Source organism: Pristis pectinata, chromosome 7 (assembly GCF_009764475.1).
Source record: "Pristis pectinata isolate sPriPec2 chromosome 7, sPriPec2.1.pri, whole genome shotgun sequence".
NCBI classification, from domain to species: domain Eukaryota; kingdom Metazoa; phylum Chordata; class Chondrichthyes; order Rhinopristiformes; family Pristidae; genus Pristis; species Pristis pectinata.
Window position 1 is genome coordinate 103,993,588 of NC_067411.1, and position 15,854 is coordinate 104,009,441.

At 40.7% G+C, this 15,854-nt stretch overlaps 1 protein-coding gene across 1 annotated transcript in view; it reads left to right on the forward strand.

The window, feature by feature from the left end:
* Positions 1-11,194, forward strand: part of ythdc1 (YTH N6-methyladenosine RNA binding protein C1) — a 57,077-nt gene extending 45,883 nt beyond the window's left edge. Inside the window, 6 exon segments of the mRNA XM_052020672.1 lie at positions 268-350; positions 3,386-3,422; positions 3,511-3,550; positions 3,665-3,730; positions 4,666-4,800; positions 10,302-11,194. Of these exon segments, the coding sequence (XP_051876632.1) occupies positions 268-350; positions 3,386-3,422; positions 3,511-3,550; positions 3,665-3,730; positions 4,666-4,800; positions 10,302-10,517 (577 nt within the window). The 3' untranslated portion in view covers positions 10,518-11,194.
* The last annotated feature ends 4,660 nt before the right edge of the window (positions 11,195-15,854 follow it).

The following is a 15,854-nucleotide window of genomic DNA, read 5'->3' on the forward strand; positions in this document are numbered from 1 at the left end:
AGTATAGATTCTTTTCTCTTTTATTCTGGTTTTAATGTACTGTTAGAAAAACAATGTTCAAGTCAAATTTTTGTAGTAGAATAATATAAATCTCATCCAACTTGTTTGATAAAACTATCATTGGTGAAGCTATTCTGATCAATGAAGTGCAAGAAAACATCTATTTTTTGCATTTCTGGATTGCTACCTTCAGTTTTTGCATTTGATCGGCTTTCAGTTGTATTCATGTTTTGTTTCATAATGATTCTGTTTACCTAATTTACGTAGGCGTCGAGCAGAAGATTTTGACTCATATAACACCAGAAAGAGACCAAGGATTGACTACCCACCAGAATTCTCACAAAGACCAGGTCAATATCTTGTAGCATATTGAAATCTGAGTTAGATATGTGGCATTTCAATGAAGTCTACCTAGCTCAATGTGCAGAAGCGCTTTTATTTTCTACCCATTCAAGAATGCCACTGTTTAGTTGGTCTTGAGTCTGTGAACACATTAGTTCACTGCTCAAATCATGTTACATGGAATCCTTGGGTTTCCTAAACAAAATATAACCAGGTTATAGAAGCTTCAGGTAAGTGGCCATTTCATATGCTGAAAGGGTTGCTACTTCAGGTAGGTGTTAACCAATTCAGCCAGTTACCAGTGAAAGTTTAAGTGTTGAGCAGATGTAGGCAATAAACCAGTGAATAAAGACAATTGGCTTTTAGAAATGGACTATGCAAATTGAATAAAGACCCTTTTAGATGCAGCATATCAAATTCTAAAGTCCAAATAGTATGGGTGATTTGAATAATGCATTGCTATTAATTTCTTTTTAAAATAACACTGACCACTGGGTAAATAGGCTAAGCACAGGGCAGTTGTACCAGGTGTTGTTCAACTATTTGCATTTTCACAAAAATAGGTGTTAGGATAAGTCATTGAATGCTTCATTACTAAGGTTCTTCTAAAGGCTGTTTTTAGTCAGTGAAATTCAGAGCCTACAATCCAGATGTCAGAGTGGATATTACTAACATAATTAAAGCCAGAAAATGCATAAGGATAAAATTCAATAAGTGTAACAAAGAAGGCCAATATGTATAATAACTAAGTTTCAATTAGATTGGTTACTGTGGTCAACAATATTTGTATATATTTTTCCTTCTATTCAATCTAGAGCTTTAATATTGATTTATTATCAGAACTATTTAGGACATGGAATTGCATAATGATGCAGCTCAGGGCAGCTGCTGGGTTCATAGTCATTGCCTGTGCTGGCCTGTTTAATTGGTCTTGCTCTCCTTTTCCTTTAACACAGTCACCTTTTTCCTTTTCAACTATTAACCTAGATACCTTCCTCCCTTTTCATGTTCTCAGACACATAAAATTGAAAGTGTTTATAACTTTGCATCTTTATGCCATTCAGGAGGCAATCACTCATGTATCGCCCATCACTTTTATTATTAAAGTACCCCAGTTGTATGGATCCTCAAAAGTGGCAGCTGACTATATTTGGAAGGCCTATTGAGGATATTGCATGTGAGATTCGCCTCCACATGAAATATCACACTCCAGCTATTTAGCTTTTGAATTTTTCTCTACATTTTGTGGTAGGTTTCTCAATATCCTTTAGAGGAACATAGTTTAATATAACTGTTGGAATTCATCTGTAGAGGCCAATGTATCCTGTGCCATCTTCCCATTTAATGGGCATGGTATCAGAAGTGTGCTGATCTTAGCCCATATTCCAGAAATTTTCCACTGCTCTGAAACTTCTGCATTGTAAGTACTTAAAACAACTATATCCTCAGTTGACTCAAAATAGTGCTAATGTGTTCTCCCAAATATAGAATAGCTCCACTTTATTTATATAAAACATTTCAAGATGGTGATGGTAAATGCGGAATGCTCACACTATGTAGAATTAAAGATCCTATGGCTTGCATTGTTTGCATTTTTAACATGGGTCTTTCAGGCAAAATAAAATGGCCATTTTCCATTCTTGAATTTTTCTTTGCGGTCTATTGATGGAATTGATTAGCATTTGTATTTATTATATAAAACTTCAGCTGGTCATGCAGTGATTGGATCGGACAGTAGAGATTATGAGCACGTAATAGTAAATTGTTATAAAATGTAGTTTAAGAATGTATTTCTTCCCTGTCTTCTTCCCTATTATCATGGTGTTTGGTCCTGATTGATTGTCAGGATAGATCGTCGATTGAATAACAAATAGTTTTGCAGTCTGCAGCCATCAGGTAGCAAGTTGAAACCCTAGCTCTGTTCCTTTTTTTATATTAAAAAAAATTGAAAGGCTGACTATGAGCAGTGTCACCCGGTAAACTCAATGTTAGCTAATGGTGCAGTTGGAATTTGGTATTGGTTTATTATTGTCACTATTGTCACAGTGAAAAGCTTGTCTTACAAACCGATCATACAGGTCAATTACACAGTGCAGTTACATTGAGTTAGTACAGAGTGCATTGAAGTAGTAGTACAGGTAAAAACAATAACAGTACAGAGAAGGTGCAGTGCAATAAGCTGCAAGGTCACAACAAGATAGATCGTGAGGTCATAGTCCATCTCATTGTATAAGGGAACTGTTCAATAGTCTTATCACAGTGGGGTAGAAGCTGTCCTTAAGTCTGGTGGTACGTGCCCTCAGGCTCCTGTATCTTCTACCCGATGGAAGAGGAGAGAAAAGGGAGTTAAATTTAAATGCCCTGTGGGTTGTTTTATTTAAATTGGGATTATAGTTTTCTATTTGCATAATACTGTAGCTGATTTTATTCTGTAATTAACTCTGAAATGAAATATAGTCTGAAACTATGCACTTTTTCCCAAAAGTATTTGGCTTTTTAGCTTTGAGCAAAGTAATTAAACACAGTTGTTAATCTTCACATATTAACTACTAAAAATAAGCTATTCATCATTTGAGAGTATGGAGAATGCTTATAGAACTGTTTTTGAAGTCATCGTGAGGTTCAAACAAATTACTGGCAATCTAGGTATATTCTGAAAAAAAATTTTAGAAGTCTTTTGGGTATTTCAATATTTCTTGTGAATTGCTGACTGTTCCAATAACTTGCACCTGCTTCAGGTTGATTTGGCAAAATTAAATGGGATACTCTGACATCTCAGATGACTGATAACATGTTGATAAGCAAGAATTGGCAGCAGCAACTGTGTTGTGACTTCATTTCTTGGGTGCATTTGGAATTTTGAAGGCTTTATTTATGCATGCAGCCTATTGTAGTTTGGTAAAGTGGATGGTTCCATGCTACTCATTTAAATGGTGCATTCTTTAAATGTACCATTTAAATTAGTTGTGCTAATTAATTGGTTTCCTGTGTAAATTACTCATTATGTAAAGCTTTGTTTGCTAATGTGTTCATGTTTGGGCAGGGTACATGAAGGATCCACGGTACCAAGAAGTAGAGAGGTAGGTTATCTAAATTAAATTACTTATTTACATTTTTATTTTGCTTGAATAAACTCGGTCATCATTTTAAACTTTTATATCCCAACAGACGATTTTCCGGCATTAGACGTGATGTGTTTTTAAATGGAGTAAGTGATTTTCTGTAAAACTTCACTCAGTCTGTGGAATCAAAAGATTCATTGTAATGTATTGATAAATACAGTTCAAAGTGTGATTTCAAACTACAAATCTCTTGTTCACAGTCCTACAATGATTATATGAGGGAATTTCATCACAGCATTGGTCCACCACCACCTTGGCAGGGAATGGTGAGTTGGTGCAAAAACATACCTGATCATCATTTTGATTTAGTTATTTAAAACTAGTGAAAGTTTTCTCTATAAACAAAATTAGATAATTGTAATACATTTTTCACATTAACCTTTTTGTTCTGACCAAAGTCTGATCAAAGTTGTCACTGCAAGGCTAATTGAAACACTCCAAATCACCGGCTTTCAATGCCACCCCAGCCCACGTGAATTGTAAATTTTGATCTTGCAGCCGAGCCAAGTGTTTTCTCTTTGCCAATGTCAACTGCAATCGAGACAATAATTTGTATATGTTATGCTTGTGTGGTAGCTGTCGTACCATCCTTTCTAAAAGATTGCTGATTGTAATCTGGATAGGTAATAACATGAAGAAAGCACTGAGTTTAGTTGTCTTCGAGGACCCAAGTTTAATTGCTTTTGGGGAGAACCTTGGAGATGTTGGTCTGGAGTCCAGTTTTTGTTTCGTTGAATTGCTTTTTGTGATTAAGTCTTTAGAGTAGTACAGCATGGGAAAGGGCCCTTCAGCCCAAGGAGACCACACCAACCATCAAGCACCCATTTAAACTACCCTACATTAATTACAATTGCTCTTATTTCCCCCATATTTCCATCAATTCCTGCCAGATTCTATCACTTGCCTACAGGGGCAATTTACAGTGGTCAATTAACCTACCAACCAGTGTATCTTTGGGATGTGGGTGGGAACCCACACGGTCACAGGAGAACGTGCAAACTCTACACAAACAGCACCCAAGTTCAGGATTGAACCCAGGTCACTAATAGTGTTGCACGTCAGTTTCTGTACATTTTAGTTGAGCAAAAAGTGCTAACACTTCAGTATAGGATATAGTGGTATTTTCTGCAGTTATTTCAATGAGCTTTCTAGTGAAGGAAAAGATATTTAGTATTAACATCTAAATGTTTCCCATTTCCAGCCACCTTATCCTGGTATGGAGCAAGCTCCTCATCATCCTTATTATCAACATCACCCCCCACCACCTCAGGCACACCCACCGTATTCCGGACATCATCCAGTCCCACATGAAGCCAGATATAGAGACAAGAGAGTGGTATGTACTTACCAGAGCATTACTGCAGCTATCTTGCCAATAGTTGTTTATTTCAAGACTTGAGTGGTACTTGCTGTTAAATGAGCAGTGGATTGGTTCCTGTTAAATAATGGAGAAGTTTTATATGGTTCACATTTTAAATCATTGGAAAAAGTACAACTTCGCTGGAGGTCAAGGATTTTCATAATGTTCATAAATAGGATAATTTTTTTTTTCTCAGCCTTAGCCTTTGTCAATTTTTGCTTCATTAACTGACTGAGAGTTCCCCTTTGAATCATGTTGCTCAGATTGGTGGTGCAGTGGCTGCTGCTGTTCATGTTTATAGTTCTTGAAAGACTGGTTTTGTCCTTTGGATTGAGGTCTTTTTACACTCCGTTGCTATGAATGGTCATTAACGCTATAGTGATTGATTACTGCAGTTTCTCTTGCACACTTGTGCTGGATTCTGTTCATCTGAAGAACCTGGGGTGCATTTCACAATATTTTTTTGTGAATACAAGTGGAGGGATGGAGTAAGAATGTCAGATCATATTAAGTGAATCATTGAATTCATTGTTAATTTTAAATGGCTAGGCATTTAAGTTTTACTTAAACCTTTTGATAAAAGGGAAATTCAGCTCTCAAAATAACCTTACTTCAAAACAGGCAAAGAATATACAATTAAGCTAGAATAACGTACCTCGTCATGGCCCTTGCACTTGTCTACCTGCACTGCATTTTCTCTGTAACTGTAGCACTATATTCTGCATTCTGTTTTTCCTTTTTGTACCACCTTTATGTACTTGTGTATGGTATGATCTATCTAGCTGATACACAAACAAAAACTTTTCACTGTATCTTGTATATGTGACAATAATCAATCAATGAACTGCATTAGAACCATAGAAAACTACAGCACAGAAAACAGGCCATTTGGCCCTTCTAGTCTGTGCTGAAACATTATTCTGCTAGTCCCATTTACCTGCCCCCAGCCCATACCCCTCCAGACCCCTCTCATCCATGTAGCCATCCAATTCACTCTTAAAAGTTAAGAGCGAGCCCGCATTTACCACATCAGATGGCAGCCGATCCCACACTCCCACCACTCTTTGAGTGAAGAAGTTCCCTCTAGTGTTCCCCCTAAACCTTTCCCCTTTCACACTAAAGCCATGTCCTCTCGTACTTATCTCTCCTAATCTAGGTGGAAAGAGCCTACTTGCATTAACTCTGTCTATGCCCCTCATCATTTTGTAAACCTCTATCATATCTCCCCTCATTCTTCTCTGCTCCAAGGAATAAAGTCCTAACATGCTCAATCTTTCCCTATAACTCAACTCCTGAAGACCCAGCAACATTCTTGTAAATCTCCTCTGCACTCTTTCAATCTTACTGATATCCTTCCTGTAGTTCAGCGACCAGAACTGCACACAATATTCTAAATTTGGTCTCACCAATGACTTATACAACCTCACCAGAACATTCCAACTCCTATACTCAGTACTTTGATTTATAAATGCCAGGATGCCAAAAGCCTTTTTTTTACAACCCTGTCTACCTGTGACTCTACTTTCAGGGAATTATGTATCTGAACTCCCAGATCCCTTTGTTCCTCCGCACTCCTCAGTGCCCTACTATTTACTGTGTATGTCCTCTCTTGATTTGTCCTTCCAAAATGCAACACCTCACACTTGTTTGCATTAAATTCCATCTGCCATTTTCTGGACCATTTTTCCATTTGGTCCAGATCCCTCTGCAAGCTTTGAAAGCCTTCCTCGCTGTTCACTACACCTCCAATCTTAGTGTCATCCACAAACTTACTAATCCAATTTACCACATTATCTTCTAGATCATTGATATATACAACAAACAACAATGGCCCCAACACAGATCCCTGAGGCACACCACTAGTCACAGGCCTCCAATCTGAGAAACAACCATCCACAATCACTCTGTCTTCTCCCACTCAGCCAATTTCGAATCCAGTTTACAACCTTTCCATGGATACCCATTGACTGAACCTTCTGAACTAATCTCCCATGTGGGACCTTGTCAAAGGCTTTACTAAAGTCCATGTAGACAACATCCACAGCCTTGCCTTCATCTACTTTCTTAGTGACTGCCTCAAAAAAACTCCAAGATTTTTTAAACACGATCTACCACGCACAAAGCCATGCTGACTATCCTTAATCAACCCTTGGCTGTCCAAGTATATGTCCTATCTCTCAGAACACCTTCCAATAATTTACCCACTACTGATGACAGGCTCACTGGCCTGTAATTACCTGGTTTACTCTTCGAGCCTTTCTTAAACAATGGAACAACATGAGCTATCCTCCAGTCCTCTGGCACCACACCTGTGGCTAAGGACACTTTAAATATATCTGCCAGGGCCCCTGCAATTTCTACACTAGTCTCCCTCAAGGTCCGATGAAATATCTTGTCAGGCCCTGGGGATTTATCTACCTTTATTCGCTGTAAAGCATCAAGTACCTCCTTTTTAATCTCTATATGTTCCATGACACTCATGCTTGTTTCCCTTCCTTCTGTATCCACGATGCCAGTTTCCTGAATAAATACTGATGCAAAAAAAAACTGTTTTGAGACCTCCCCCATCTCCTGAGGCTCCACACATATACGACCACTCTGATCTTCTAGGGGACCAATTCTGTCTCTTGCTATCATTTTGCTCTTAATATACCTGTAGAAATCCTTTGGGTTTACCTTCACATTATCTGCCAAAGCAGCCTCGTGTCTTCTTTTTGCCTTCCTGATTTCCTATACTCTTCAAGTACCTCGTCCATTCCTAGTTGCCTATACCTGCTATACACCTCTCTTTTTCTTAACCAGCTCACCAATATCCCTTGAAAACCAAGGTTCCCTATGCTTGTTACCTTTGCCGTTAGTCCTGACAGGAACATACAAACTCTGCACTCTCAAAATTTCGTCTTTGAAGGCTTTCCTTTTACTGAGCACATCCTTGCCAGAAAATAACTTATCCCAATCCACCCTACCTAGATCCTTTCTCATTTCCACAAAATCGGTCTTTCTCCAATTTAGAACCTCCACTCGAGGACCAGACCTATCCTTATCCATAATTATCTTGAAACTAATTGTATTATGGTCACTGGACCCAAAATGCTCACCTACACATACTTCTGTCACCTGACCTGCCTGGTTCCCTAATAGGAGATCAAGTATTGCATTCTTTCTCGTTGGTACCTCTATATATTGATTTAGAAAACTTTCCTGAACACATTTGACAAATTCCAAGCCATCCAACCCTTTCACAGTGTGGGAGTCCCAGTCAATATGTGGAAAGTTAAAATCCCCTACTATCACAACTTTCTGTTTCTTACATCAGTCTGCTATCTCCCTACAGATTTGTTCCTCCAATTCTCTCTGACTATTGGGTGGTCTATAATACAACCCTATTAGTGTGGCCACACCTTTCCTGTTCCTCAGCTCCACCCATATGGCCTCTGTAGACGAGCCCTCTGGGCTGTCCTGTCTTTGCACAGCCGTGATCTGTTTCCTGACCAGTAATGCCACTCCTCCCCCTTTCATCCCTCCCCCTCTATCACGTCTGAAACAACGGAAGCCCGGAACATTAAGCTGCCAGTCCTGCCCCTCCTTCAACCATGTCTCACTAATAGCAATAACATCATAATCCCACGTGCCAATCCACGCCCTAAGCTCATCCGCCTTACCTACACCTTGCATTGAAATAGATGCACCTGAGAACATTACTATCATGTACAAACCTTTTGATTTCCGTCCATACCTGCAGACCTCGCATGATCATTTTCCTCCTCATTTTCTTCTCTAACACTCTGGTTCGCCTCCCCCTGCAAATCTAGTTTAAACCCACCAGAGCAGCACTAGCAAACCTACCCGCAAGTATGTTAGTCCCCTTCCAGTTCAGGTGTAGACCGTCCCTTCGGAACAGATCCGACCTTCCCTGGAACAATGCCCAATTATTCAGAAACCTGAAGCCCTCCCTCCTGCACCAACTCCTTAGCCACGTATTTAGCTACATGATCCTCCTATTTCTAGCCTCACTAGCACGTGGCACTGGCAGCAATCCTGAGATTGCAACCTTGGAGGTCCTGTCCTTTAACGTTGCACCTAATTCCGTAAACTTTCTTTGCAGGACCTCCTCCTCCTTCCCATCCATGTCATTGGTCCCAACATGGACCACGACATCTGGCTGCTCACCCTCCCTCCTGAGAATATCAAGAACTCGATCTGAGATATCAGGGACCCTGGCACCAGGGAGGCAACAGACCATCTGGGATTCTCGATCTCTCCCACAGAATCTCCTATCTGTCCCCCTAACTATTGAATCCCCTATCACTACTGCTCTCCTCTTTACCCTCCCTCCTATCTGAGATGAGGGTCCTGCCTCGGTGCCAGAGACTTGACCACTACAACTTGTCCCTGGTAGGTCGTCCCCACCAGCAGTGTCCAGAACAGTATACTTATTGTTGATGGGAACGGCCACGGGTGCACTGCTCCTTCTGTCTAATCCCCTTCCCTTTCCTAACAGTCAGCCAGCTACCTGCCTCCTGACTTTTAGGTGTAACTATTTCCCTGAAACTCCTATCTATGTCTGCCTCTACCTCCCGAATGATCCAAAGTTCATCCAGCTCCAGCTCTAGTTCCCTAACACTGTTTGCCAGGAGTTGCAGCTGGATGCACCTATTACAGGTGTAGTCATCAGGGACAAGCATGCTGTCCCTGACTTCCCACATACTGCATTCGGAGCACACGACTGCCCGAGCTGCTGCCTTCATTACCCAATCCGACTTTAATTAACTTAAGGGAACTTACCGGCCTTACCTCCTCAGGGTGCTAGCTCTTCCTCAGCCTCTGCTCGCTGAAGCCTCTTGAGCCAAAGCCTCAAGGCTCCACTCCTACCCTGAGCCGTGCACACACTGGCCGCTCCTCTTAGTTACCCCTCCTGATATTCTACTTAAATATTTATCACAGATAACAGGTAACCTTACCTTTGCCTACCTACCAGCTACTCACCTGCCTTACCCCTTTACGCCGAAGCCCCTTGAGCCAAAGCCCGGAACACTCTGCTCCCTCTCACTCCACTGCCCGCTGTATAGGCGGTTGGCTTTTTAAACTGCCTGCGCCGCGCCTGGGCAGTCCAGCCCCCACTCGACCACTAAAAACTTTTAAAACACTTATATAAAAAAAATACGAACCCTAGTAAATTATAACCCTATTAAAAACTAAGCCTTATACTTAAAACTTAATAAAAGAAAACTTATCTGCTCCGAAGACCTCCGAAGCGAAGCCCACGAAGCCTCTGTTTTTTTAATGTGAACTACTTTCCTACTCCAGCTAATTGGAGAGGACCAACATTTGCTGTAGTGAAGCCTTCACAGCAGCATGTATTTGAATAGGATACAAGTGTTGAATAGAACACCTCTGTTCAGACATGCAGGGTTCTAACTGTGGCTCTTTGTGGGGTGGTTAGGTCCTTCAGTTACGGTTCTCATTCTTTTCAACAGCATGACTATGATATGAGAGTAGATGACTTCCTTCGTCGCACACAAGCAGTTGTCACCAATCGACGAAGTAGACCACGGGAAAGAGAGAGAGAACGTGAACGACCTCGAGACAGCAGGCGAGACAGAGAACGTGATCGAGGCAGGGAACGAGAACGAGAGAGGGAAAGGATGAGAGAGAGAGACAGAGAGAAGGAACGAGGAAGATATAGACGATAGCTCATCAGCTGAAGCACTGTCAATTTTTGTTTACGGTAGCTGGAAGGTGTTTGGATCTGTTCCTTTTTTATTTTCATTTTTTTAAGTTAAATTACCTATTCAGAGTTACTATGACCCTTGTATGTCTATTGCTTTCATGCATGTGGAACTATATCAACTGAATTTTGACCCCAGAAGCACAGATTTTTCTAGAGTGATATTTCAGGGGAAGGGTACGGTTTTCTGGTGACTGCCACATGTCTAATCAGAAATATTTACCCTCCGTTCAGTTGAAAGCTGTAGGAAGAAATCTGCACTTGGCATAGACTTTGTTGTATGTAGTTGCACATGGATTAATGAGGAAAACTTTTGCTGCTAATAAGTATGCAACTTGAGTATAATGAGCTGATTGTGTGACCTAATGTTGTAGCAAGCAACTTTTTAAAGAAAAACTCCATTTAGATTTCAACTTTTTCAGTGTTAATGATGAAAGCAATATTCAAAGACACAATTGCAATTCAGTTTTAACTTTTTTAAGAGTAATCCCTTAATAGCATTTAATCAATGCTAAAGTTCATTACTTTTTCCCAAAAATTAAAAAAAAAGCACGCAGTGGCCTGGTAGATTTACTGTATGGTAGAAATTGTTACATTACCTTTAACTGCAAAACTTTTGTACAAAATAAATGAGAAAAATGATCACTTTCAGTGTGTGTTGCTTTATTACATGAACTGGTGTTAAAAGTGATTACTCCCTTTGTACTTTCTGATGTAAAGTAAAAATTCAGATAATGTCATTGGTATGAAAATGTTTCATGTAGATAGTCTGGACCAAACCTCAATAAATTGTTAAATATGCTAATTGGTTATTTGTTTGTGTATAAAAATTTGGATGGTTTTCATTTACTAAAGCAGTGACTTCCATCCACATGATGTTAATCTTAGTTTTTCTTATGATGGTGTTCATAATTGTAATCTCAACTCTTCAATTTTAATAAATTTATGGGCCTGACTGTTCCCTTTTGACTTTCGTCCATTGTCCCATGTTCCGTAAATGTGGTTGTTCCTTTTTTTAAAAAAAAGTTGTGCAGTCTTACTACATGGAGACATTTCAGAACGCTGCTTATGGCTTGCATGATAATGTCAGGTTCCTGTTGGAGGGTATGCCGAATGTTGATCATACCCTGATTTGGTATCTGTTCCTTGGAGACATCCTCTCCTTACTGATCTTGCAATAAAGTTACTGTTATAAGCTTAAAACTATTGAATGAAGAATCACAACTTTAGATGTGGAAAAGAGCTAATTTTGGCCCTTCTATGTGAGAAAATGCAATTTATTATAGACAATAATAGTGCTTGTATAAAATGCAGATGGAAGGCACATGAATGTTATAAAATGTGCTATCAAGGGTGTCCTGTGTTGTGATTTTTCTCTACAAGATAAATTTGGAAGTTATATTTAAGTTTATAAAAACCAAGACCATTCACATCAGTCTCTCAAATTAAGAAAATTAAAATGCTTATTCAGCTGATATTGTTTCAAAAGAGTGTCAATGGCTTGTTTATTAGCCTGTGATTTACAAACTTTATATTCATTAAGTGATGATTCAGTTTTATAAACATAGGATTAAAAACCTAAGCATTTTAATTAGATAGACCTAATGACTTGGCCTCTTCAGCCATCTATAGCAATGAATTCCACAGATTCACCACCCCCTGGGTCAAGAAATCCCACCTTACCTTAGATTTAAAGTGGTGTCCCTTTAGTCTGTGGCTTTGTCCTTGGATCCAAGATGCTCCTACTAATGGAAGCATCCTCTCTATATCCACTCTATCCAGGCCTTTCAGATTCTGGTAGGTTTCATTTAGGTCTCCCTCATCCTTCTGAACTCCATTGAATTCAGGCCCAGAGTTATCAAATACTAATACGTTAAGCTTTTGATTTTTGGGATCATTCTTGTGAACTTCCTCTGGAGCTAGCATATCTTTAAATATGGAGCCCAAAATTGCTCTCAATATTCCTAATGAGGTCTGACCAACACCTTAAATCCTCAGCAATACATCCTTGCTTTTACTGGTATTGGTTTACTATTGTCACTTGTACTGAGGTCTAGTGAAAAACTTGTCTTGCATACTGTTTGTACAGATCAATTGATTACACAGTGCATTGAGGTAGTACAGGGTAAAAACAATAACAATACAGAGTAAAGTGTCACAGCTACAGGGAAGTGCATTGCAGGTAGACAGTAAGGTGCAAGGTCATAACAAAGTAGATTGTGAGGTCAAGAATCCATCTCATCATATAAGGGAACCATTCAATAGTCTTTATCACAGTGGGATAGAGGCTGTCCTTGAGCCTGGTGGTATGTGCACTCAGGCTCCTTTATCTTCTACCTGATGGAAGAGGAGAGAAGAGAGAATGACCTGGCTGCTTCACCAAGGCAGCGGGAGGTATAGATAGAGTCCATGGAGGGGAGGCTGGTGTCCATGATGCGCTGGGCTGTGTCCACAACTCTGCAGTTTCTTGTGGTCCTGGGCAGAGCAGTTGCCATACCAAGCCCTGATACATCCAGATAGGATGTTTTCTATGGTGTATAGATAAAAAGTTGGTGAGTGTCAAAGGGGAAATGCCAAATTTCTTTAGCCCCCTGAAGAAGTAGAGGCACTGCTGAGCTTTGTTTGCTGTGGCATCTATATGGTTTGACTAGGACAGGCTATTGGTGATGTCTACTCCTAGGAACTTAAAGCTCTCAACCCTCTTGACCTCAGCACCAATGATATCGACAGGTGCATGTACACCACCCCATTTCCTGAAGTCAATGACCAGCTCTTTTGCAGATACTGAGGGAAAGGTTGTTGTCATGACACCATGTCACTAAGCTCTCTATCTCCTTCCTGTACTCTGACTCATTGTTATTTGAGATATGGCCTACCTCGGTAGTATCATTGCAAGCTTGTAGATGGAGTCTCTGTGGGTGGAGGTTAGGAACAGGAAGGAGTCAATAACTTTACTGGGTGTTTTTTATAGGCTGCCCAATAGTAACGGATACAGAGGAGCAGATTGGGAAACAGATCATGGAAAGGTGTGATAATAACAAGAGTTGTCGTGATGGGAGATTTTAATTTTCCAAATATCAATTGGCATCTCCTGAGGGCAAGGGGTTTAGATGGGGTGGAGTTTGTTGGGTGTGTTCAGGAAGGTTTCTTGACACTATGTAGATAAGCCTACAAGACGAGAGACTACTTAATTTGGTATTGGGAAATGAACCTGGTCAGGTGTCAGATCTCTCAGTGGGAAAGCATTTTGGAGATAGTGATCATAATTCTATCTTCTTTACAATAGCATTGGAGAGACAGGAACAGACAAGTTAGAAAAGCGTTTAATTGGAGTAAGGGGAATTATGAAGCTTGCAGGCAGGAAATTGGAAGCTTAAATTGGGAACAGATGGTCTCGGAAAAGTACGGATGAAATGTGGCAAATGTCAGGGGATATTTGTGTGGAGTTCTGCACAGGTAAGTTCCAATGAGATGGAGGTTATGATGGGGTACAGGAGCTGTTTACAAAGACTGCAATAAATCTAGTCAAGAAGAAAAAAGCTTACAAAAGGTTCAGAGAGCTAGGTAATGTTAGAGATCTGGAAGATTATAAGGCTAACAGGAAGGAGCTTAAGAAAATTAGGAGAGTCATGAGAAGGCCTTGGTGGGCAGGATTAAGGAAAACCCCAAGGCATTCTACAAGTATATGAAGAGTAAGAGGAGAAGATGTGAGAGAATAGGATCTATCAAGTGTAACAGTGGGAAAGTGTGTGTGGATCCGGAGGAAATAACAGAGCTACTTAATGAATACTTCAGTATTCCCTATGGAAAAGGATCTTGGTGATTGTAGTGATGACTTGCAGCAGACTGAAAAGCTTGAGCATGTAGATATTAAGAAAGAGGAGGTGCTGGAGCTTTTGGAAGGCATCAGGTTGGATAAGTCGCCGGGACCGGATGAGATATACCCCAGGCTACTATGGGAGGTGAGGGAGGATATTACTGAGTCTTTGGTGATGATCTTTGCGTCATCAATGGGGATAGGAGAGGTTCTGGAGGATTGCAGATGTTGTTCCTTTATTCAAGAAAGGGAGTAGAGTTAGCCCAGGCAATTATAGACCAGTGAGTCTTACTTCAGTGGTTGGTAAGTTGATGGAGAAGATCCTGAGAGGCAGGATTTATGAACATTTGGAGAGGTATAATATGATTAGAAATAGCATGGCTATGTCAAGGGCAGGTTCTGCCTTACAAGCCTGATTGAATTTTTTGAGGATATGACGAAACATATCGAAGGGAGAGCAGTAGATGTAATGTGTATGGATTTCAGCAAGGCATTTGATAAGGTACCCCATGCAAAGCTTATTGAGAAAGTAAGGAGGCATGGGATCCAACGGGACATTGCTTTGTGGATCCTGAACTGGCTTGCCACAGAAGGCAAAGAGTGGTTGTTGACAGGTGGTATTCTGCATGGAGGACGGTGACCAGTTGTGTGCCTCAGAGATCTGTTCTGGAACCCTTACTCTTCGTGATATTTATAAATGACCTGGATGAGGAAGTGGAGGGATGGGTTAGTAAGTTTGCTGACGACACAAAGGTTGGACGTGTTGTGGATAGTGTGGAGGGCAGTCAGAGGTTACAGCGGGACATAGGATGCAAAACTGGGCTGAGAAGTGGCAAATGGAGTTCAACCCAGGTAAGTGTGAAGTGGTTCATTTTGGTAGGTCAAATATGATAGCAGAATATAGTATTAATGGTAGGACTCTTGGCAGTGTGGAGGATCAGAGGGATCGTGGGGTCCAAGTCCATAGGACGCTCAAAGCAGCTGCGCAGGTTGACTCTGTGGTTAAGAAGGCATACTGTGTATTGTCCTTCATCAATCGTGGAATCGAATTTAGGAACCGAGAGGTAATGTTGCAGCTATATAGGACCCTGGTCAGACCCCACTTGGAGTACTGTGCTCAGTTCTGGTCACCCCACTACAGGAAGGATATGGAAGCCATAGAAAGGGTGCAGAAGAGATTTACAAGGATGGTGCCTGGATTTGGGAGCATGCCTTATGAAAACAGGTTGAGTGAACTTGGCCTTTTCTCCTTAGAGCGACAGAGGATGAGAGGTGACCTGATAGAGGTGTATAAGATGATGAGAGGCATTGATTGTGTGGATAGTCAGGGGCTTTTCCCCAGGGCTGAAATGTTTGCCACAAGAGGATGCAGTTTTAAGGTTTTGGGGAGTAGGTACAGAGGAGATGTCAGGGGTAAGTTTTTTTACTCAGAGAGTGGAATGGGCTGCCGGCAACGGTGGTGGAGGCGGATACGATAGGGTCTTT